General features: G+C 45.1%; 1 protein-coding gene across 2 annotated transcripts in view; it reads right to left on the minus strand.

Annotated features, from left to right (window-relative positions):
- DNAJC10 (DnaJ heat shock protein family (Hsp40) member C10) overlaps positions 1–12240 on the minus strand; it is a 35660-nt gene extending 23420 nt beyond the window's left edge. The window contains exons 1-5 of one of the 2 annotated variants that reach the window (XM_079977831.1): positions 12045–12240; positions 9397–9475; positions 7788–8148; positions 7493–7658; positions 5713–5763 (exon numbers count right to left, since the gene is read on the minus strand). In XM_079977831.1, coding sequence (XP_079833957.1) covers positions 5713–5763; positions 7493–7658; positions 7788–7994 — 424 coding nt within the window. In that variant the 5' untranslated portion in view covers positions 7995–8148; positions 9397–9475; positions 12045–12240. The remainder of the gene's footprint in view (positions 1–5712; positions 5764–7492; positions 7659–7787; positions 8149–9396; positions 9476–12044) is intronic. The other variant, XM_079977830.1, reaches the window with a different exon arrangement.
- Positions 12241–23805: the final 11565 nt, after the last annotated feature.

Below are 23805 nucleotides of genomic sequence, written 5' to 3' on the forward strand. Positions count from 1 at the left end.
AGTTGTTATACTTATAACACTCCCCTGTTGTTTCAGTTCCACCCTTGGAACTACCCGCCACTGGTTTTACCAATGTACCTCTCTGGTTGTGTGCTTTCCAAGGAATGAGTGCATCTGCATTACCTTGGTTAGCAACTCTCTGTTGTGCCTTTGTCTCTGACTCAGACACAGCTTCAATTTGACCTTGGTCGTTTACAACAGCAACACATGCAATAGCTTGGTTGGCAAACTCTTTTGAATACCTCTTGGGTGGTACACCCTTCGTTGCTCTCTCAGACCTACGTAAGAGGTGCTGCTCTTCTCTGCTTTCTGGTTCAGCCTCTGAGCTCTCTGAAGAACCAGTACTAAGCTTAATCAGTGGTTCATCCTCCTCTTCTGAGGGTCTAGTCATTATGTGAGATTTCCTCTCAATGACTGTGACAACTGAGCTGTCTGAGCTATCGCTGTCGTCATCAGTACTACTGAACTCAATAAGATCAAACTCATCATCATCATCATCAGAATCATCATCATCACCTGTGGGAAATGTGTGAACAATCACTCGCTCCTGTTCAGGAGCACTCTCTAGGAATTTTGTGAGAATCACCTGACCAGATTCAGACAAAATTACTCTGTAGAGACCCTTTTCATAACCCACAAAAATGCCTCTGGCATTCTTTACTCCACCCGGAGCTTCTGTCCTCACATGAGATCCAAAAACCTTGAAATGGGCAACAGAAGGTTTTCTGTGGAACAGTTTCTCAAAAGGAGAACTTCCCAATTCATTTGAAACCTTTCTCAACCACGTGTAACAAAATGACATTAGCGACTCAGCCCAGTACTCATGTGGCAGATGTGAACTAAGCAATTGCGCTTCCATTCCCTTTTGCAATTCTTTGTTCACCCTAACACAGACACATCTGTTCCAAGCTTCTTCGGAAGCTGCAATTTTGTGTCTTATCCCTTTCTTCTTCAGGAACCTCTGGAAATCCTGTAAGAGAAAAATTGGCTTCTCATCTGTGCAAAGACAATCTATGTCAGCATCATGCATATTTTTAACTTTGTCAGAAAACTCTTTAAACCTTTCTAAGGCTTCTTTCGGTCTCTCCAAAAGATAAATCCAGACAAAACCTGTAAAAGAATCAACACACATTAGGTAATACTTTGCATTGCCTCTAGATGGTGCTAAAGGACCAATCACATCAGCATACACCCGCTGAAATGCCCTGTCGACCCTCGAGGTGACCTGCTTGGCGTTCTTTTCAGCTACACCTGCAAAAGAAATCATGTTAGAATCACAAGAATTACATTCCATGTAATCACTTTGATCAAAAGTCAACAAATACAGTCCATCTTTCTCTTTGGCAGAAAGATACAACTCTCCATCTTTGTAGATCTCGCAGTGTTGATCATCATAGGACAGTTTTAGTCCCTTCTTGGCAATCTGCGAAACGCTGAGCAGATTGTACTTCAACTCTGGAACCAAATAAACATTGTCTATAGTCAAGTTCAGACTTTTAAGATACACAGTCCCAATTCCGGTGGCTTCCAGCTCTTGACCGTTGGCTTGTTGTACAACGAAGCTTTGCTTCTTAAACGACGAAAACAAATCCCTACGATGGGTCATGTGAACCGTCGCTCCCGTGTCTAAAATGAAGGAATTCCCCACTTGTGGTGTGGCTTTTAGGGACATCAAAGCCTTTGCAGGCTTCGCCTGTGACTTGGCATGACTTCTGCCTGACGCCTCAGACTTCGTGGAGCTTCCCTTGGCTCCTTTGTTCTGACGTGGCTTCCTGCAGTTCCGCTGAAGATGCCCAGTCTGTCCACAATTGTGGCATTGGACAACGTTCAAAGCTACGGCGTCTCCTCCAGTAGCTACAGCAGTGGGGGTGTTTGAACTCCGTTCTTCCCTCCCCCTGTCCTTGACTTCCAGGGCGGCAAGTCTGTCATGTTCGTTCAGAACCACGGCAAAGACCCTGTCCGACGTTAGATCTTGCGCTGGGAGGGACCCCAGCTGACTGGCAACCGTTTTGTAAGTCCGATTCAGGCTGTTTATCACCATGAAGCAAAACACTTCCTCATCCAGACGGAAATTGCGTTCCACCATCTGCTGACGCAGAAATTTCATTTCCGTCAGGTGCGCTTGAACATCTCCATCAGGCGCAAGCCTCAGGTTGGTCAGCTTTTCAAAATACAGCAACGCTGAAGAACCTGCATCTCTCTGATGTGTCCTTCTCAGCGTGTCCCAAACATCTTTCGCGTGCGGTAAATCTTGTATATGAATAAGCTGAGAGTCTGACACGCACAGAATTATAGCAGTTCTGGCCTTCATATCCTGTGACTCCCAAGGACGCGTTGGTGCTGCAGGGATGGGGTTCTCAATCACCCCAAACAGTCTCTGATTCTGCAGCAAGGCCTTCATCTTAATAGACCAAGATGCATAATTGTCACTGGTCAAGAGGGGTGGAGAAGGCAAAACTCCCTTCTTGGCATCCATTTTGAGTCCTTGCATTGACTCTCAAACACAAGCCTCTAAAATCCAATAGCTGGCTTGTTTACACTCTGTGCACCTGGCAGCAATAACACTGGCTGCTTGGAAAGTCCCTTTCCAACAGTTCCTTTGTAAAGGCCTAGTCAAAACACGAGTTGTTTTTGCCTCCCTGGGCATAGCCTGACATCCAGCCCTTATCTGCGTTGCTAAGCAACCACATTCCTTTCCTTGGACAGGAAAAACCACAGGAATGTTTGGAATGCAGACTCTTCTCTCTCGGAGCTGTTTTTTCCAAACGTTGCTCCCATGAAGCAGAGAATTAATCCATCTGCATTCACACTCTTAAGCCCGAAAATCTCATACCTGGGCTCTGTAGCTTGGCTTTCAGCTTCTTCTGGTCAGCTTCCAGCTGCAGAGAATCAGCTTCCATCTCAGGCTTCCATGGAGAGGGATGAATACAGTCTCCTTGATGCAGAGGTCGATGGATCGAAACCATCCTCTGCTACCATTGTCAGAATTCAGTGCCGGTCAGAGGTATGTGCCTATCTCTCCAGGCACCGGCTGAATTCTTTTGACCTCCCTCCGGCGACTCCCGGCAGTAAAAACACACGAGGTCCGTTCCGGCGATTTTTCTCAGGCTGTGAGAAAAACACACCAACTGCTTCTCCTCCTCCCTGCTCTCCAGCATATCCCAGGGAGGGGAATCAGACTCAGACAGAAATGTATCTACATGTTTTATTCCTGTCTTCAGCAGTCATATAGAGAAAACATGTCTGCTCTCATCAACAAAACAGAGAGAAACTCCAAACTCCACCCATGTACATCCTGTACAGGTCATATGACACACACACTGAGCTAACATCCGGTGCTCAGTACAGAATGGACTGCCCCTTTGTTTCCATGGCAACAGTCACAAACATCCTGTCTGGCTTTGCAGCCACAAGCAGCTGACTGGGCAGCTGGAGCCTTTGCTTGCTGCAGCATTGCTGCTTTAGAATAACACCTTCAAGGTGCTTCTTTTCCCTCCCTCATTTGCTGCTTACAGAAAAGTATTTTTTCTTAATTTCTAATACTTTCCCATCCATTCCCATTTCCATCGACTGTGCTTGTTCAATTCCTGTCCAGACGTTTACCTATTTTCCCAATTAATCAAATGAAATTACGTAATCTTCCTTTATGAATGCATATAAATCATTAAGCATAATCTTAAATCATATTTCCTCCGTTACAATACATTTTGTGTGACAGTCATAAAATGGCTGCTGTAGGGCTATGGCATAATGTAAAATGGCTGCCATGGAGGCATGCAGCAGGGGCCAAGTCAGTGCAAACAGGAACTGAGAAGAAAGAGCCAAGAGTCTCTCACTAACTTTTGAGGGGCGAGTCCCCGATACCATTCATAGGTGCAAGAGCAGGTTGTGGTGGACACAATGGGACACACCTGGGCATCATTTGGGCACCCCTTGAGCTAGCTATTTGTAAACCCAGACTTTTGATGTATTTTTATGTAACATGAATGCTGGCGGAAAACTCTGCCTGAAGAGAGCATCTCAAAAAAAAGGCAAGAGCACCCAACATTTCAAAAGGGTGGACATTGTGGAAAGGGCTCCTCTCCCTATCCCTAAAAGGGGCTTAACAAAACTGTCTCTGCAGAGGGGAACTTGGGAGTGTGAGGAATCCTTAAAACTGCAGAGAGCTGAGTAAGTCATGCACAGGGAAATGACTGCCGTACTCAGTTTCCAGTTGCCCGGCAACGAAGGAACATTTCCGCCACATATAACCATGCCAATTTAACCCATCTTTTGAGTGTGCATGTACTTGTGCCTTAAAATCCATTTCACCAAATGCATAGAATGGTCTGTTTGTGGCAGAGACGAACGGAAGTAAGGAAGGGGAAAAAGAAGCAGCAGTGATATTGTCAACGAGCACGTACATTTCACCCCCTAAGCCCACCTCAAATGACCCCATGCTGCTGAATTCCCTCACCCCTTCCACTGCCGAGAGGAAATCTGCTGAGGTTGGCGGAGGGTGTGTGAGAGGGGAGGGAGTAGGAATGGATGGGGAGAGAGGTTGGGGATAAGTTCAGTCTGGAGGTCCCAGAGAGAGAGAGGCAGGGAAGGAGGTGTGTGTGAGAGAGAATGGTTGGTTGGACGGATAGAAAAAGGGGAACCGCCACCCACTTTTGGCTTGGGCCACACTCCCTTTTTGGGTTGACCACCGCTGGTATGCGGCCCCCAACTTCTTTCCCCTGAGAGAATGTGGCCCTTAAAAGGCTCCTCATCCCTGTTTTAGTGCAACGAGCTAGAGTGATATAGGCTGTCGTAAGGAAAGGGTGAAACTGGGCTGCCTCGATTCCTTGGAGAAAGGGCAGGGCAAAATGATAATAACTGAATGAATGAAGGAATGAAATACCAGCCAAAAGCCGCTTTTAGCAAAAAAAAAATTGCCACTACTATTGTTATTTATAAAAAAGGGCCTATTCGGTTTCAACATTATCACTTAGGCCAGATCAGATGCTGGATGACCGTGAAATACAGAGAATGTAAAAAGCATAAAATCTGTCTACTGCTCAAATACCAGGGGTGGGGAAACTCTCACTGTGTGCACAAGTGTGTTGTTATCATGCTAGGCAAACACATTCAATTCTGCAAATAACCCTGGTCAAACACGAACAGGAAATGCAAACATAACCGATGTTTAGTTATCTGTGAGTTGTTTCCTGAGGAGGAGAACTAAGTTAGCAAAGTCCGATTTTTCTCTTTAAAACAACAACAACTAAATGTAGGATCATGATACAGTTAACCCCCAACCCCAAATTAGTAAAGTGGTCTCCACTGAGAAAACCTATTCAAAATATATCTTAAATAAGAAAAGCAGAACAACTGGTAAGTGGAAATAACTCAAGTGCTTTGTTTGGACCACTAATCTTTCTTAAAGGAAATTTCTGTAAAGACGGCAGAGCAGAACTTCAGAAAAAAAGGAGGAATAATTTCCCCTTTTCGTCAAGGTGTTGCTCGCTTTCCACAGAGACTGAGGCAATGAGTGCTGTAAAGTTTCTACAGACAAATGACTCACAGGGAAGAAATAAAACGCTGCCTTTGAACACTGAGCTCTCATAGTCACTCTGGCTGACATTTTGAAATCCACGTAACGTTTTCTCCCAGGAAAGAATGAGGTGGTGCAATTATGCACTCTGAATAAATTAAAAAGTGCCTGGAAACCACGTGAACATAATGACTTACCAAATTCTCCTCTGTCCAGCGTTATAATTTCAGGATCATCATCATAAATACCTGGCAAAGAAACACCCCATGAGCATTCAAAAACAACAACAAGGGCATTTGAATAATAAAATGGCATTTGCTATGTCATTGTACATAAACTTGGATTGCGCAAGATAGCAAATGGTGAGAAGGAATTCTGTGCTGGCGAGTGAAGGGGCTTTCACAGCATAAAACTATACAAAAAGGTGCAGTATTCAGAATAAGACCCTTTCCATCTGGTCACAACTGCTCAGCAATTGATTCAGCTAAATTTGTTTTTCTTGAAGCCTACCTACTTGAGGGGGCTGCAAGACTATATTTACTAATTTTGGGGAGAAAGTGTAGGATTGTATAATTATGACCGTCCAGAAAAAGCTAAAATTTTCAGCAGAGAACATTCTTCTGAACAATATTGTATGGGAGTTAACAATGGGACAACAAAAATGGATTCTATGCGCTCTAAGGGTAGCCAAGAGACTGATATTGATGAACTGGAAGAATAAAGGTATGGTCCCCTTTAATAAATGGATTGACTACATGATAACACTTGCAGCTTATGAACGGACTGCTTACAGACATAGACCTTGTTTGGATAAATATGACAATATTTGGAATGAGTTTATACAAAATGTAGTAGGCCATTAATATTTCCATATGTGTTAGGACAGAGGTTTTCAACCTTTTTGGGCCCACGGCTCCCTTGACCAACTACACTCTTTCTGCGGCACCCCTGTGGGGCTCAGGAGCCTAGTTATGTCACCCCTTGCCTGCAGAGCTGGCAGCCCCTCACCCCTACCTTGTGGAGGGTGCCCTCAGCCTCCACTCTTCTCCTCTCTCCTTGGGAGTCCTCTGGGCTGCCACAGCTACCCACCCTGGTCTCTGAGCTGCCCCAAAGAGAGGTGCCTCCTCACACTGCCCCACAGGGGCCTGGGGAGCACCTTCTGGCCAACCCCAGTGACAGCATTCGCCTGGGGAGCTTGTAGCCAGGGCTGCTGCAACAAACAGCTGTGCAAGCCTTTGGGAGGCAGAGACGTGAGAGGGTGTCAGAGGAGGGAGGGAAGGAAGGAAAGAAAGAGGGACAGAGGCCAGTGTTGCCCGTGGCACCCCTGAATATCATTCAACACACCCCAGAGTGCCACGGCACACTGATTGAAAACCACTGTATAATAACATCAGGATAATAACATCAAATTTATATAAGAATGTATGGGTTAGGGTATTTCTCATATATTTTCACATATTCATAGGTTGCTTCTTTCTACACATTTTTGGGCCTTTTTCTGCTCTCCCCCTCCCTTTGCATCACTTTATTTCTTTATATTTGAAACCAATAAAATATTAATACCCTAATCCTGCAGGCTGGCTAGTTCCGAAGGGTTGCCAGCTTTAAAACGTTAAAAACCAATTGAAAACATTAAAAACCAATTAGTTACAGTTTCCTGCTCTGAGAAGCTGTTGAGTAAAAAAGGTGTTGGTTGAGTCTTGTTAAGGGGTAGGAACAAGAACCGACTCTAAAGGGCACTTAGCAAAAGAATGGAATAAAGGCTGTCCTGTCCCTAAGAATTGGACTAATTAAGAAAGCCAAGGACACACTGTGTACCTCCTTGCAGCGGTCACAGGCCCACACAGAGTTAAGTCCTCGTTGGCTCTTTTAACTGTGTGCCAGCCTGGCTACCGTGTACTTTCAAAGCTACACTAATTCTGGGCAGGGAAAACAGCACGAAACAATTGCGCCCCACTCACAAGCGTGTTATCTTACCAAAATCGTAGCGATAGTAGTGCCAGCTCTCATATCTGCCTCCTTGCTGCTGGTCGTCCAGACCTTTCTCGCCATATTTGTCATATTTCTTTCTCAGATCTTCGTCTTTTAGCACTTCGTACGCTCTGTTTATTTTCAGGAAGTTTTCGTGGGCCTCCGGATCATTCTGCAAGAGAGAAAAACTTCCTAGTGTTCGTTTACCAAACAAATAAACAAACATTGCAATTCAACACATTTCAGTCTTGAAATGTTCTTAGCTAATTGAAAAAAGCCTTTCTATGACTAGGCAACCTACCTGATTCTTATCAGGATGCAACTTCAACGCTAATTTTTTGAAAGCCTGCCTTATTTCTCTACTTGTTGCGTCTTTGGATATTCCGAGTAAACCGTAGTAGTCTTGATCTGGAGCAACCAAAGCTATCAGATATATTAACACTAGTGACAGCAAAAAGAGTCTTTTCAAGTCTGTGAAGCACTTTCCTCTGGGTAACAATGGCTCCATGTTGAGTACTTGAGCAAGGCAAGCGTTGGAGACCAATACAATTCACAGTGTCGTAGCCAAATAACTGCATATATTTCTGAAAAAGCTCTTCTCATAGGATGTTTGCTGTCATGGTCCAGAGGCAGTCCACTTGGGTTCTTCAAAGAGACAGTGCCTAAAAGGAAGACAGAAGTTTTCAGATGCTCTGTGCTTTATGGTAAATGCAGAGTCCTAGTCACTTCACAGCGACACTTGCAGATGAACGCAGTTTCGTTTTGTGAAATCTCATTTCCTAGGAAGTAAATAGCCTTTCATTTACAAAGGACTCATTTCGTATACTGCTATTAAAGGCACAGGGGCATGTGGTGGGAACTGGTGGTATTCCTACTCACTGGTAATCACTGAGGGACACTAAATGTTTCTTGGATTTCCACAAATGTAGTCTTATGATCTTCACCTTTTGTTCCACATATTTATATCTTGAAATCAGCATGACTTTAATCTTTAACTACATAACAAATATCCTACTCCCGTTACAAGGCCACTTCCAGAGTAATAAATTGTTTCTGGGAGGGAAGGAAATGGGGTAGAAGACTGTCAACATTTTACATTAAGAGTTTTTAAAGCACATTAAATTCATTTTGTATTTAAGTACTAGCCTGGTAGTTTGGTCAAGCATTAATTTGATTCAGTGTTGGGCATTACTTCTATATTATACAGTTTTATAGCTTTATTATGTTTAGGTGATTTTACTGTGCACTGCCTTGGTACTTTGTTAAAGAGTGGGCAGTTTATAAATATTATTGGAATTAAAAATGCATAAACAGGTGGCAAGGATATTGCATGCAGGCGAATGAACTACAGTAGTAACATTGTGGAGCTATTTAAAAGGCTGCCTTAACTTCAGAGTGTTGTTCCCTACAACCTAGAAAATATGCAACATTTGCCTTTGGCAATTGTTACTTTCTTGCTACAGATGTAGGCATCTGTCAACAATGAGCAACTTGGATGGCTTTATAAGAGGATGGGAAATCCATAGAGAGTAAAGCTATCAGTGGCTACAAGCTATGATGTTTATGCTTTGTCTCCTTGGTCAGAGGCAGTAATATTCTCAATACCAGTTGCTGGAAACTACAGTCCTGTGTTCGAATCCTGCTTGCAGCTTTCCCACCTGATTGGTTTCTGTAAGAATAGGATGCTCTACTTAGACAGGCCATTGGCCTGATGCAGCAGGCTCTTCTCATGTTCTTCCCCAATACAATCCCCTTGGGAACATCTGTGCTGGCCAGATTTATGCTTCAGACAGGACAACATAAAAAGCGAAGCTATTCCAAGGGTGGAATCCGAAAACAACTACCACCACCACCACTTGTTGATTTCTGCTATTAAAAAGCACAGCCAATAGTAAAGACGGTAACCCTACCATTTTAAGCCCAGAGGAGGAGGTGATTGCAAGGAAATGACCATTTAGGCTTGGGTCATTTGGGGGTGAAAAGAAAATACTGGGGAGGGAAAAAGAAGGAGTAGAAAGAAGCAGGTACTGAAGGAATTTGAGAGAGCAAAATGAAATAATAATAATAATGATGATGAGGATGATGATGACAGGAAGAATACAGGAGCAATAACAGAACCATCGTAAAACTATCCACTCCCAGATTGTGGTGTGGGAGGCCACCTGAGCACTTTGTGAGTGCCACCTTGAATTCTATTATGGGAAAGCAGGTGAGGAATAAGTGAAGCAAAATAACTGAAAATAAGATCAAAGGGTGTGCCTTTGGGGACAGGGAAGATAAGCCTACAGCCCCAACTGCGTTTGATCTAAGGAGGGAAGGGGAATCGCTTCGTGAGCTGAAAGAACGCATGAAAGGGTCACACTCAATGCCCAGCGCACTGCTGGCTGCACATTCAATGGCTGTGCAAAGGGGTTCTATGCAGAACAGCCAGTGTGGTGCAGCGGGCAGAGTCTTGCCCTAGGACCTGGGTTCAAATCCCCACTCAAGTTCCAAAGCTCACTGACTTGGTGACCCTGGACCAGACCCCCACATCTCTCAGCCTCAGAGGGTTGTTATCCTCATAACATATGCCATGCACGCCACCTTACAGAATTATAGAATTGTAGAACCGAATGGGACCACAAGAAGAAGAAGAGTTTGGATTTTATATCCCGCTTTATCACTACCTGAAGGAGTCTCAAAGCGGTTAACATTCTCCTTTCCCTTCCTCCCCCACAACAAACACTTTGTGAGGTGAGTGGGGCTGAGAGACTTCAGAGAAGTGTGACTAGCCCAAGGTCACCCAGCAGCTGCATGTGGAGGAGCGGAGACGCAAACCCGGTTCACCAGATTACGAGTCTACTGCTCTTAACCACTACACCACACTGGCTCTGACTGCCTGCAACGCAGGGATCTTTTGACTCAAACCCACAACCCTGAGATTTTAATAAGAGTCTCACACTCTACCAACTGAGCCAGTCTAACCCAGGCCTTCTCCAGCTCCTTGGAGGAATGACAGAGAAGGTTCTGCACAGTCAGAAATGAAAGCTGCAACTATCGGATGAACTTGGCTGGGCGCAACACCCTCTGAAAAACTATGTCAGGAGCTGCTGTGAGGTTTCAAAGTGAAGAAGGCTGCAAGCTTGATATACAACCTTTAGAAGACATGTGAAGTTTTTAAAAATGTTTAATGTTTTATTATATGTGGGAAGCCACCCAGAGTGGCTGGAGCAACCCAGTCTGATGGATGGGGTACAAATAAATATAAATATTAATAATAATAATAATAATAGTAACAATAACAACAACAACAAACAACATCATCTTCATGACAGTTACAGATAGGTAGCCGTGTTGGTCTGCCATAGTCAAAACAAAAAAAATTCCTTCCAGTAGCACCTTAAAGACCAACTAAGTTAGTTCTTCATGACAGTTTGCCAGTGCAACGGTCTCTCCTTCCTTGGAGGTTTTCAAGCAGAGGTCGGATGCAGTGGCGTAGCGTGGGGGGTGCAGGGGGGCCGGCCGCACCGGCCGCAACATCTGGGGGGGACGCGCTCGCCGCCTCCGGAGTCGCCGAAGAGCCGCGGGCGCAGGCTGTAGCAGAGCCCCATGTCTCGCGGAACCGACGAGCTGTGCGCGCGTCCGGGCTGAAGGCGTCCGGCAGGCAGCGGCTCTCAGCGCTCGCCGCGGTCCCCACGCATCAGGGCCGCGGAGGGCGCGCCAGGCAGCCCCTCCTCACAGCCCCGCCGCTGCCGCCGCCGCTGCTGGGCCATGTTGCATTTTCCTCGCCTCTCTGCCCTCCTCCTCCGGGCAAGCGGCGTCGTTTGGGCGGCAGCGCCAGCGGCAACTCACCTCAGAACACCTGACACGGACCCGCCACCGCCGCTGTGGCTACCTTACCGTAAATACCCCAGCCCAGGCACCAGCAAGAAGAAGCTGGCAGCGGCGGCAGGTTAGGGGTTAGGGGCGCAAATTACTTGCCTTGCCCCGGGTTAGGGGGCGCAAATTACTTGCCTTGCCCCGGGTGCTGACAACCCACGCTACGCCGCTGGTCGGATGGCCATCTGCCATGGATGCTTTAGCATTGCAGGGGGTTGGACCCTCAAAATCCCTTCCAACTCTAGAATTCTATGGTTGGTGATGTCTTCCGTTGTATCCCTTCCTCCTCTATTTCTAAGTGCCTTCTGCTTACCAGGTAACTATTTTAAAGCAGGAAACACACTGGCGTCCGGGGAGAAGAGGCAGAGGAAAGGGAATCCACTGAGCGAGGGAAAGAAAGGAAGAAAAGAAAAGAGGGAGGGAGGGAGGGAACGGGACTACAGATTGGGGGTGGGTGGGTAGCCAAATATGTGCGGCCATGAGAACCCAGAGGATGCCCCGGGTGACAAAGGAAAAGGTGCCTACATAAGGAATGCAATCCCTGAAGTTTTGGGGCGGCGCAGCAAGCTCTTGGAACACCAATGGGATGTTGCTTGGGAGAGAAGGACGGAAGGAAGGAGGCGTCGAGAAAAGCGCTTCCTTCCCCGTCCCTGGTCCTCCGTCCGCTTCCTCTGCGCTGGGGGCCCCTCCGGAGCCTTACCGGGTGGCGGAGCTGGGGGTCCTTCCCTCCGCTGGCCGGCGCGGAGCCGGAGCTGTGGATCAGGCCGGCAGGCAGGCAGGCAGGCAGCAGGCAGGGAGGCCTGCGCTGGAGGAAGAGGGAAGCGAGAGAGGCGCGGAGGATCCGGCTCGCAACCGGAGGCGGCGGGAAGGCGGGCGGGGCGCAAGGCTGACGTGGCCGCAGCTCCGGCAGCCCCGGCGCCCCGGGGGAAGCGCTCAGCCGCCTGGCCGGGGGTGGAGGCGCCTTGGCGGGACTAGAGGTGACGCCGTGTTGCGGACGCGCGCTCTCGGCGCTCCTCTTCTAGGCCTGCCCTGAAACAGATCGGGCCGACCGGGGGGGGGGGGAGCCTCATCTTCCACCCTCCCGGCGCTTCTTAACGTTGGCTTGCTCGCGAGTAAGCCCGCGGGCCTCAGCCAGGCGCAGCTGCAGACGCGGTGCGCAGGGATTAAACCTTTCAGCGCTCCCCCCCCCCATGTTATATAGGGACCACAAGGGTTATCTAGTCCAACCCACAGCAATGCAGGAGTTTCCCCACCCCACATGGGGCTTGAACCCACGACCCTGAGATTCAGAGTCTCAACCACAAGTGTCATCTACTCCAACCCCCGTAATGCAGGATTTTTGCTGCCCAACATGGGGCTCAAACCCACTATCCTGAGATTAAGAGTCTCTGCTCTACAACAGAGTTATTCCATTGAACTCTGGCTCCCCTTGGCAGAGCCATGGTGTCTAGGAGCATCTCATAAATTCCCCATCCCTTATAAGACACACTCACTTTGGATTAGGCCCCACTGAACTGTGGGCACCGACTTTCCATTTCAACAGTTGTTTCGGGAAGCCTGCGGGACATTGTAGGAGGTTGAGCTAGATGTCCTTCCAACTCTACAATTCTTTGATTCTGTAGAGGGCAGGCCCAATCCAGCAATGCAACAAAGTATTGGGGGGGACGGGACGGGTTTGAGGCACCGTTTTAGACACAGGCATCTTGGTAGTTGGTGACCTTGTTTGTGTGTGTTTCTTACCAATTTGGGGCAAAGTCTGGCTCACTCTTTACTAGCAAAAGCTGCCAGATTAGATGGATCATAAATTGTAGAGTTGGAAGGGACCACGAAGGTCATCTAATGGGTGGAAGATATGGAGTGTTTCTGGTCATTTGACCTCACCTCCTAGCGTCACACGTTGCTCATCATACCCCAAGATGAAGTTGGCAGGCCCACCGGATTATAAATTTGGAACCCTCTTCCCAGAGCCTTAACAGAGCTTTTATTACAATTCATGTAGGAGCCCAGCCCAGGGAGGGAAACCTTCCTCCAGGCTTCTCCAACCTGGTGCCCACCAGATGTTGCTCGACTCTCTCAGGTGCTCCCATTGTCTCTGACCCTTGGCCATGCTGGCTGGGGCTGATGGGAATCCGACATCGTACTCCAGCCGTCCTCTCCCTCTGTCTCTTGCAGCAGCACCTTCCCAGGCATTTCAGCTGCGCATCTCACCTAATGGACTTTACATGGCTGTAGGGAAGAGCTTTCCAAACTGTGCGTCGTGACACATCAATGTGTCGGCTGCAGTGTGTAGGTGTGTCGTGCAAATGCTCCCCTCGCTCCTCCCGGGGCTGGAAAGGGGTTAGTTTAACCTCCGGTTTGCTAGTCAAAATGAATTACTGTGTTGTGAAATGTCTAAAAAGCGTGTCACCAACAGGAAAGTTTGGAAAGCTCTGCTGTGGAGGTTTCCTGCTTTTCTCTTTGCAACAGCACCTGAGCAGTGCAGTGAGGCAAAGGATTCGTGAAATAGCCTTTGATACCAGAAGTTGCCAGAAACTACGGGGTGTTGCTGCCTTTAAATCCAGCTTGTGGGATTCTCATAGGCATCTATGAGCAGATTTCTGGACTAGGTGGGCCCCTGGCCTGGAATCATAGAAACTAGACCAATGCCCTGCAATGCAGGTATCTCAGCTAAAGCATCCAGAACAGATGGTCACCCATCTTCTGCTTTAAAAGCTCCAAAGAAAGCTCTTACTGTCAGAAAGTAATTCCTGATGTTGAGTTGGAATCTCTTTTCTTGCAACTTGAAGCCATGGGTTCGAGTCCTGCCCCCCAGAGCAGGAGAAAACAAGCTTGCTCCATCTTCCATGTTACAGCCCTTAAGAAATTTGAAGATGGCTATCTCCTATCCATCTCCTCTTCTCCAGGCTAAAAATTCCCTGAACCATTCCTCCTAAGGCTTGGTTTCCAGATCCTTGATCATCTTGGTTGCCCTCCTCTGCACACCTTGTCAACATCCTTCTTAAATTGTGTTGCAGGTGTGGTCTGACAAGGCAGAATAGAGTAGTACTATTTCTTCCCTTGATCTGGACACTATACTTCTGTTGATGCAGCCTAGAATAGCATTGGTAGTAGCCTGACGAAGGAGAGCTGTTCTTATGTTCTTGTACACTCAGGCTGTCCTGGAAATTTCACTGGAATTGCAGCACTACAGTTGTTGTTCACACTCCAGTGTTATTTCGTGAAGGCTAGAAGTTGCTGGACTCCCATGAGTCGCAGCCAGCATGGCCAGTGGTCAGGGATGATGGGAGATGGAGTCAGCAACAACAATCCTGATCTAAGTTGTCATCTAAAACATGGGTTGGCAACAGGGATATTGCTGGGAATTTTCCCAGAGATGGTCAGGCATTTCTGACTCCTGGCTGCTTCTCAACAGCAACGACAAAAGGACCCTCTCTCTGGATGAAATTAAAATAGCAAGGCAGGTGGGGTAGCTCAAAGCAGATTTAAAAAAATAATAATTGTGGAAAGGACTGTGAATTCAGTTTTGGGACTCAAAACAAATTATTCCATTTATGTTTCTTTAATTCTAAGTGTATGCCAGGCAGAGGGCCTTCTCGGTAGTGGCGCCCTCCCTGTGGAACGCCCTCCCATCAGATGTCAAGGAAATAAACAAATATTCAACTTTTAGAAGACATCTGAAGGCAGCTCTGTGTAGGGAAGTTTTTAATGTTTGAAGTTTTATTCTGTTTTTGGTGTTCTGTTGAAAGCTGCCCAGAGTGGCTGGGGAAACCCAGCCAGATGGGCGGGGTAGAAATAATAATAATAATAATAATAATAATAATAATAATAATAATAATTGCACAAGGCCCTGATGGGTGGGTTTTGAGGCTTTTATTTAAACACAAAGATTCCAGAAACCAGAAGTTTGCCCAACCCTGATTTGGAACACATTTCAAGTTCCTTCTCTCCCACAAGTTGGATACAGTTGAACCTTGCAAGTCGAACGGAATCTGTTCTGGAAGTATGTTCAATTTCCAAAATGTTTGGAAACCAAAGTGCAGCTTCTGAATGGCTTCAGGAAGCTCCTGCAACCAATCAGAAGCTGCGAAAGCCCCGTTGGACATTAGGCTTCCAAAATTGATTCGCAAACTGGAACACTCACTTCCGGGGTTGCGGCGTTCGGGAGCCAAAATGTTCGAGTACCAAGGCGTTCAAGAAACAAGATATGACTGTATTTATTATTCTGTGATGTATGGTCACTTTCAGAAGAGCTGTTTGCCAATCATTCATTCTGATTTGTTCGCATAAAGTTTGAAGGGAGGCCATGGGATGTTGACTAATAATTGTGTATTGTTTTGGGGGGCGGTTATACAATGTTGCGTCAAGCAGTTGCTATCCCACACTTTCCAATGCATTTCCTTGCTGCAAAAAGTTGATATTTTTTTCCATAGGTGGGGTTGTTTCACATGAGCACCAAGCCCCCTTTAACTGTACAACCTGAATTTGCCGGCACGCAGTTGAATCCCAGTGTGCAAAATAGCAAGTTTAGAAATGCCCTGTGGAAAAGATTCAGCAAAGAAGGATGATCTGTTTTCATTTGGTGCATAGATACTTCCTATTAAAATGAGTTTTGCGTACAAGAGACCTTTGAGAAAAATACATTCCTTGTTAATGATCTGTTAATGTGTCTTGCATGCTTATAGGGGCATTTTAAGCTATAATAATTATAGTCAGTCCCAGAGAATTTGAAGACCCAGGAGCTCCTTACCACTGACCCATCTGTTTTTCTCTTGCTATTTGAATTTATGTGTTTCTTCTGAAGTGATAATTGTAGGGTGTTCTTTTGCAGAGCATGAGAGATTTCTCTCTCTCTCTACAGGGGTATACCAGACATTAAGCAAGCAAATGAAAAGGTTATTCTGCATCTCCCTCCGCCCCTGTCCTTCTCTCCCTCTTGAAATAAAGATGATAAATACATTTTGTGGATGTCAGCTAAGAGTTTATCTTAGCTGTTGCATCTTGCTGGAAGGTGCATCTTCTATATTACATAGTACCAGTGACAGGACACCAGAGGGTGCTCTGCTCACATCATCTTCCACTGAAGAAAGAAAACCATTTTTGTGTAATACTGTACGGATCAAATGAATAATTTTATCAAATTCATGGGATGCGTCTGAGCTACTGACGAATCATATATTTTATTGTAAATATTGTAAATATATCCCCATACACCACCTTGTTATATTGTATGACTTGGTCAGGGTTCCAGACTCCCAATGTTCTAGGCGCATTTTGCGACAGGGAATTTCATTAGTGCGAACACTTTCTGAGCTCTGGGCGCAATACTGCACCTGAGAATTCAGATTAAAACTGCAGAGTAGAAGGAAAGGAGGACCTTTTTCTGCCTCCCCACTTCCAGCTACTTTCTGAAGACTGGAGAAGAGACCTTCTTAAGAATATTATGGGGGTGGGCAGGGGAAGGACTAGGCCATGTGAAAAACGAACATAATATTTTAGCTGCAGTTCATTCATTTTCAGCTTTGTATTCTGGTTATTTAAAAAAGTGCACCTAGACATTCCATTGCTGTGCAGGTTTAAGGTGCCATTTAGCACCTAGCTTTCATATCTCAGTTTCTAACACTGGAATTGGTGACATATAAATACATAACTAAAACAAACAAGTCTTGTTGCAACTGAAGAATACAGCAGACTCAAGAGTTTTAGAGAACGATGGGATTCTGAATGCATGCTAACATTAAAAAACAAACCACATGCAATTCTGTTAGACTTATCAGTTCTCATCACTCTTAGGATTACATTGTGTGGGGGTTAAAACTGTCTGGTGCCAGAGCCCTTAGAATATGCATCAAGCTCAGATGCAATATTTAGGATGGTTCTGGTGAGAGTTCTTCAATCAAAATTTGATAGGTTGATTCAACTCAAGATGTGAAATTCACTTCATTTTTGACTACTTTCCATTGTCCACTGTATTCCCGATAACAGCTCTTTATCACAGACCGCTTACAATATACTATACTTTATAGTGTTTAAGACTAGGTTTGTTTGTTTATTATTTATTTATTATTTTATTTAAAAATTACGTTCAAAATTGTGGATCATCTTATACATGGATAGAATCTCCCCCCATTTTCTCAGTTTGGAGTCCCCCAAAATAGGGGGCGTGTTATTCACGGAAAAATACAGTATATATGTATTTTTACTATGCCACAGTTTTATTACACAGTTTTACACAGTATTTTTACTTTGCCACATGCCTGATGCATGTCTAGCTCTTCACCCCAACTCCAGGTCTCTGCTTCTTCCTCTTATTCTGCCCTCAAGTCCACTGGCTATTTTTTTCCTCACAATATTGTGCATGTCTACTCAGAATTAGGGATGTGTGGCTATGTTTGGCTTCTTTCATTTTTCCATATTTCTTCCCCCTTCACACTCTCTCTCTGGTGAAGGAGAAGTGTTGGAGAATTCTGTAGAACCCTATAGAATAAATTATGTGTTGCAGAGCAAAAGTCCCTGAGCACCATCTTCTGGAAACAACCTGCCAGGCAGGTTTGGAACTGCTGTGGTAATGACATTGTGGAGAATGTGGCAAGATTTTTGAGTGACGCCATGAAATCACCATAGGTCCCAAGAGCCATTTTTGTACCTCACAATGTCTGGACAGTTTTATCCTAAAAGTATCTGCTACTATGTTTCGTTAACTGCGTTGTGATCCATGTATACGATGCACTTTTTCTGTGCCAATAAAGGAGATTGATTGATTGAACTGCCATAGTGTCGTGTTCCAAATAATGTCAGCAAAGAAGGTTTTGTTTTGTTTTGTTTTGTTTTTTGTTTTGTTTCTTAAGGCAACCATTCTCACAATTAGTGTGTTGGGTGCAAAGAGTCGCCATCCCAAAGCACTACCTGTGACTCTAAAACATTTAAATGGGAGAACATTTGGTGCGGCTGTACCTATAAAGATTCATATCACAGTATAGGAAGGTATTCAGTGAACAATAACATATACTTCTTGGCTCAGATTGCCAAGTCATATTCCTCCTCTGAGAGAAGACATGGCTTTAGTTTAGATAAATACAGATCAGCAGAAAAACCCGTTGTTTTGACATGCTTTTATTTGCAGTCTATTTATCCACTCAGGGTGAACTGGTCATTTCTATGTTTCATGCAGTTATCCAAGAGGGATTTATCACAGAAGGAATTTATTTTGCTAGCCTGAATGTTTAGTCTCTGGATGTACAAAACTGTATTGCAAGATCTATCAAAGAAATCACTTATTGTGCCATAATTCAGTTAAAACAACAACACTTTGACAGATTCATTTATTGATGCACATTAGGTCTTTTTTTTAAAGGTAGCTTCTGAAATAATTTTGGCAAGTATCTTATAACAGACTCCTTGAATGGGCTAGAGGTGCCTAGTGTACTTCTGCCTTTGAAGTCAAGGTGAGGAAATCTGTCAATTTCAGTTTCTTAGCCTTCCAATCATCAGTTCTTCATGTTTTCATATAAGTTCTTTTTGGGGGGGAAGCCCTGAAAATCCAGCATTTTGGTGTGAATTTCTCCTGATACACATTTCTCTCTCTATGCAATATAACATAACACATCTTGATATTTTCACTAATATGCACATTTATATGCAGGTTCTATGCTAGTGTATGCATTTTTCTACACATTACTTGGCTAAAGAACTCCTTTGCAAAACTTGGAGAAGTGCCACGTCCAAAGGACGGCTGTGTTTCGATTCTCATACACATTTTGGAAAGTGTAATTTTTGCAAGTTAACATTTAAATGCGAACGGGATCAAATTTCTTCCCCCCATCCTTAGTTTGAACTTATGCTTTTTTGGGCCTGGCCCATTCTAAAGGGGAATCTGCCAGAGAATCTCATGCATGCATTTTTTAGTTCCTTGGAGGGTGGGTGGGATACAAGTTCTGTTTGTGCTCTTAAGTCTTTCTACTCTTAGATCTGCATCAGCACTAGCTTGCAGGGTGGGTTCTGTTCTCATTTCATGTTTCCAAATTATGCTGGATAATAGACATTTGCCCGATGTGCTCATGAAAGCTGGAAAAACTTGTAAAAAAGGAAAAAAACAGCTGCAGCCTCTGAAACATTCTTAAGCTAAAGGCTGAGTTGTTATGGCAGGAAAGCCTGTTGGTCACAGAAACTTGACTCTGGAGCCATGGGCTGAGTGGCTCTGGTGTCATGGTATGCATATACAGTTGACGCTTGGGTTGCAAACGTGATCTGTGTGGGAGGGACGTTTGCAACCTACAACGCTGCATCTGCGTCTGTGCGTCTGCTCATGCGCGACCACCGAAACCCGGAAGTAACCCGTTCCGGTATTTCCAGGTTTTGGTGCACCCGTAACCCAAAAAAATGCAACCTGAAGCGTTGTCTGTAACCCGAGGTATGACTGCACACTGGTGGAGGAAGAGGAGTGTGGGGGGGGGGAGTGCACCGCCACCGGCAGCGCTATCCAGGTGGGGTGCCATTGTGGCTGTTCCCCTACCTGCACTGGGCAGCATGCCACGCCCCCAGGACGCGCATCATGCCCCTGTGGGTGGCGCACCATGCCCTCGGGATGCGCACCAGCCCTGCCCCCGCCTGCTCTCCACCCCCCGGTACTGGAGCATCAAGCTTCGCCCCTGTGTATATGAGCATTCTAACTGCTAAAAGACTGTTGGTACAAAAGATCTGGGGTCAGAACTGACTGTGAGATGTTGGGACGGGGAGTGGGGGTGGGAACAGAGAAGCAAGAAAGTAACACAAACCATCTCCACTTACCCTGTTTTTTTTTTGGGGGGGGGGTGTATTCAAAACAACAAAGTTTGGCTTGCTAAAGCGAGATGAGAGCCACAACTCCAGAGTCGTCCACGACTGGACCTATTGGTCAGGGGTCCCTTCACCTTTACCTTTACTGAAGACCTAACATACAGCTTTATACATGAAATATACAGCGCAGTTGTTTTCAGTTTCCTGAAGGTTTCATGTAGAATGCTTCTGTTTCAGTTTTTAAAAAGAATTGTTTGTTACTTGTTATACTGTTGTACGGTCTTTTCCTAGGAGTAAGCCCCACTGAATTCAACAGACTTCGGAGTAGACCTGCATGGGAATTTGCAGCACAGTCCTGATCACTTCTGTTTGCAAGTAGGTTCTATTGAATTCAACAGGGATTACTCCCAGGCAAATGGGGTTAGGATTGGAGCCTTAATCTGGATCCATTCCAATGTTTTTAATTCAAGCTCCCTTCTCAAAATCATAGCCGAGCTTGTTCCTAGGTAACAAATTAATAGATTAATGTCTTCTGACAAAGAGGGAAAATGTAATAATAGTGCCATATGTTGATAAAGATTCCTTTTTTCTCATATGCCAATCAAAAGCCAAGATGCAAAACTTTAAAAATGTGGCATATATAACCTTTCAAATGTTGAATCTTCCTTCTTGCAAAAATAATAATTCAGAACTGTTATGAGCTCATTGTGATTGCACCACAAATTAAAGTCTCAGCAGTATATTGGTAAAAATGTGATCTTTTTTATGATGAGAGGTGGGGTGCAAATTTTTTGAGTTTGTGTGCCAGACATCTGAGATCACAGATTGGTCATCCCAAATCATGACCCTGATCCAGAAGGAAAATAGTATGTCTGTTGCTACATTTGCAAAAACCTCCTTCCACTTCTGCCTAAGAACGGTGTCACACGTAAGTACACATAATAAGACTAGGCAATGTTTGGTGAGGCCCAGATGAACATGTGAACTTTTTTTAGTGCAAAGTAATGCAATCTGGCAAATAGGAAAGGTCTACCAATGGTGATTAATCTTCTGAGCACACATTCACGTGTGCTGTGCAATTTACCACCCATACAGATGGGCAAATGTGTCAATTTTCAGTCCATGTTTTTCCCACTTTCAAGTCCAGTTCTCCACATTTGCAGCCCTACCTGGAGATACCTGGGAGTGGAGATAACCTGAGACATGCTCTACCGCTGAACGATGGCCCTGTCCAGGCTACCAAAACAGAGATACGTGCAGTGGCGGCTTCTCACTTCTCCCTCTGCTTCTTCCGATGGCAAATTGATGTTTCTTTGTACATATGCTCATGCCTAATGTCACACCTTGAACTCTGAGACCTAGCACAGTTCAGTGAAGTTGAGAAAGACAAAGTCATATAGTGAACTTGTAGTTAACCATTTTATTATAAAATCAGAACAGGAATATATGGAAACTCATGAGATATGCTCTCATGTAAGCTGTTGCTCATCAAGTGGCTAGCTCCTCCTCTTCCAGACTATTTTCTAGGTGTCAGATCCCTCCCTCTGCCTACAGGTAGCCCTGAGGGACATTTCGTGTCTCTTGTTCTCTGTTCTGCTACATGGAGCAAACGCCTTGTTTTGGGAGTGAGAGGAAGAGCTAGCAGGCTTTCGGCAGACACATTGTCATCTGGTGACTTCTGACTTCTGTCTTTGCGAGGGGCTGGGGCATCTGCTTGGTTGCCCCTCTTCCTCACCCTCCAGTATCTCCCAGCTCCTCTCCTCCTCTGGAGTGTATCCAGTTGTCCACCAGTCTGAACCTGTGTCCAGACTGTCCTCTCCTGCATTTTCCCTGGAGGCATCTTGGTCGAGTGGCTTCCAACACTCCTCATCTAGCCAGTCCCTGACCAAAATGGTCAAAGGCCTGGAAACGATGCCTTATGAGGAACGGCTAAGGGAGCTGGGCATGTTTAGCCTGGAGAAGAGGAGGTTAAGGGGTGATATGATAGCCATGTTCAAATATATAAAAGGATGTCACATAGAGGAGGGAGAAAGGTTGTTTTCTGCTGCTCCAGAGAAGCGGACACGGAGCAATGGATCCAAACTACAAGAAAGAAGATTCCACCTAAACATTAGGAAGAACTTCCTGACAGTAAGAGCTGTTTGACAGTGGAATTTGCTGCCAAGGAGTGTGGTGGAGTCTCCTTCTTTGGAGGTCTTTAAGCAGAGGCTTGACAACCATATGTCAGGAGTGCTCTGATGGTGTTTCCTGCTTGGCAGGGGGTTGGACTCGATGGCCCTTGTGGTCTCTTCCAACTCTATGATTCTATGATTCTATGATCCAGTCAACTGCTACCACTTAAATCAGCCCATTGCGTGAACCAGTGCTTCTGGTTGGAGTCTATACATCGTCGCAGACGTTTGAGTGAAACTGAACCAGAACAGCTCAAAACAAGTGCCATCATGGAAACACCAGTGGCCATCAATACATCTTCCAAGTTAGAAGGTGCCAATTCACTTTTTGCATGAGTTTTGTTCAGCTGTGGCTCCGGGTTCCTCTGGGGTATTTGTTGGGTGGGTTGAGGTTGGAGGAGGCAGCAACGTCACTCGCTAACAGGGCCAACATTGGATTCTAACGTTCCTGGGTTGTTGCTGTAGGACTGGTGAGGAATACGCATACAGGCACATTTAGTAGACAAAAGAGTGAAAGGGAAAAGCTTGCGGCACAGGAAACGCTGTTTAAAAAGGAATTATGGCCCAATTATCTTCAGCTGGGCCACAGATTTACAGGGCCTCCACCCTAATTCAAGGCAACTGGCTGGATTTATAGATCCTCATAATGGCTGCTCTTTAATTTTAATAAAAAAACAGTTTATTATGAACAGTTTTATGAGATGCTTTCCTTCTGGGTAGCGAGGAGTCCATTCAGGACATAGAAATGCGATTATGCCAATAGGCTCTTCAGATTCCAAAAGTACTTTGCAATGATGAAAATTTCTGTAATGAGAATTTTTGAGAAGTCAGCTGAAAGTAGCTGACTTTGCTCCGTCTGTTCCAGAATTTGTTGCTTGCTCAATGCACTTTGCTTTCTCTAAGCAGCTCCACCTCCCAACATGAAATAAGTGATGCAGGTATTTCATGCAGCTGCTTGATGGTTTATGCGTCAAACCAATGCATTCTTCTCCCTACCATCCGAATTTCTCAGGTGCCGCCTCCATCTTGAAACCAAAATCATGTGCCACCATCTTATAGGGAGGTTCATGTTTGTTTGCTAATGATTCCCCAGCATGAAATTCACCTTTTTCCACAACTGCTGTGAAGATCATATACTATCATTTAAAGAGCAGTGAAATCAAAGTTTGAAAACAATTTGATCCCATGGTTTGTGTAATGTTTCCTTCTGGAATTATAGGCTTTGTCTTCTAGAAGAATCGTTTTTAAAAGGACCTGTCTTTTAGGTGATCACAAAATTCTCTTTAAAAAAGAGGGGGAAAGACAGCAAAGGTATCTTAGGAATGATACTTGGAAATAAACACATACACATATAGGTTAAAGGTTTAAGCTGTAATAAACTAACACTCTGCTAATGGTGATGGAAAGATAATAGTGCAGTTGAACTATTTCTGAAGGACATACAGCACATTAATCCCCAGTACTTGTGAGTATCCGGAATACGTAATGGTTGAGAAATCTCAGGTATTCTGGAATTTA

Source organism: Podarcis cretensis (genome assembly GCF_951804945.1).
Source record: "Podarcis cretensis genome assembly, chromosome: 1".
Classification (NCBI taxonomy): domain Eukaryota; kingdom Metazoa; phylum Chordata; class Lepidosauria; order Squamata; family Lacertidae; genus Podarcis; species Podarcis cretensis.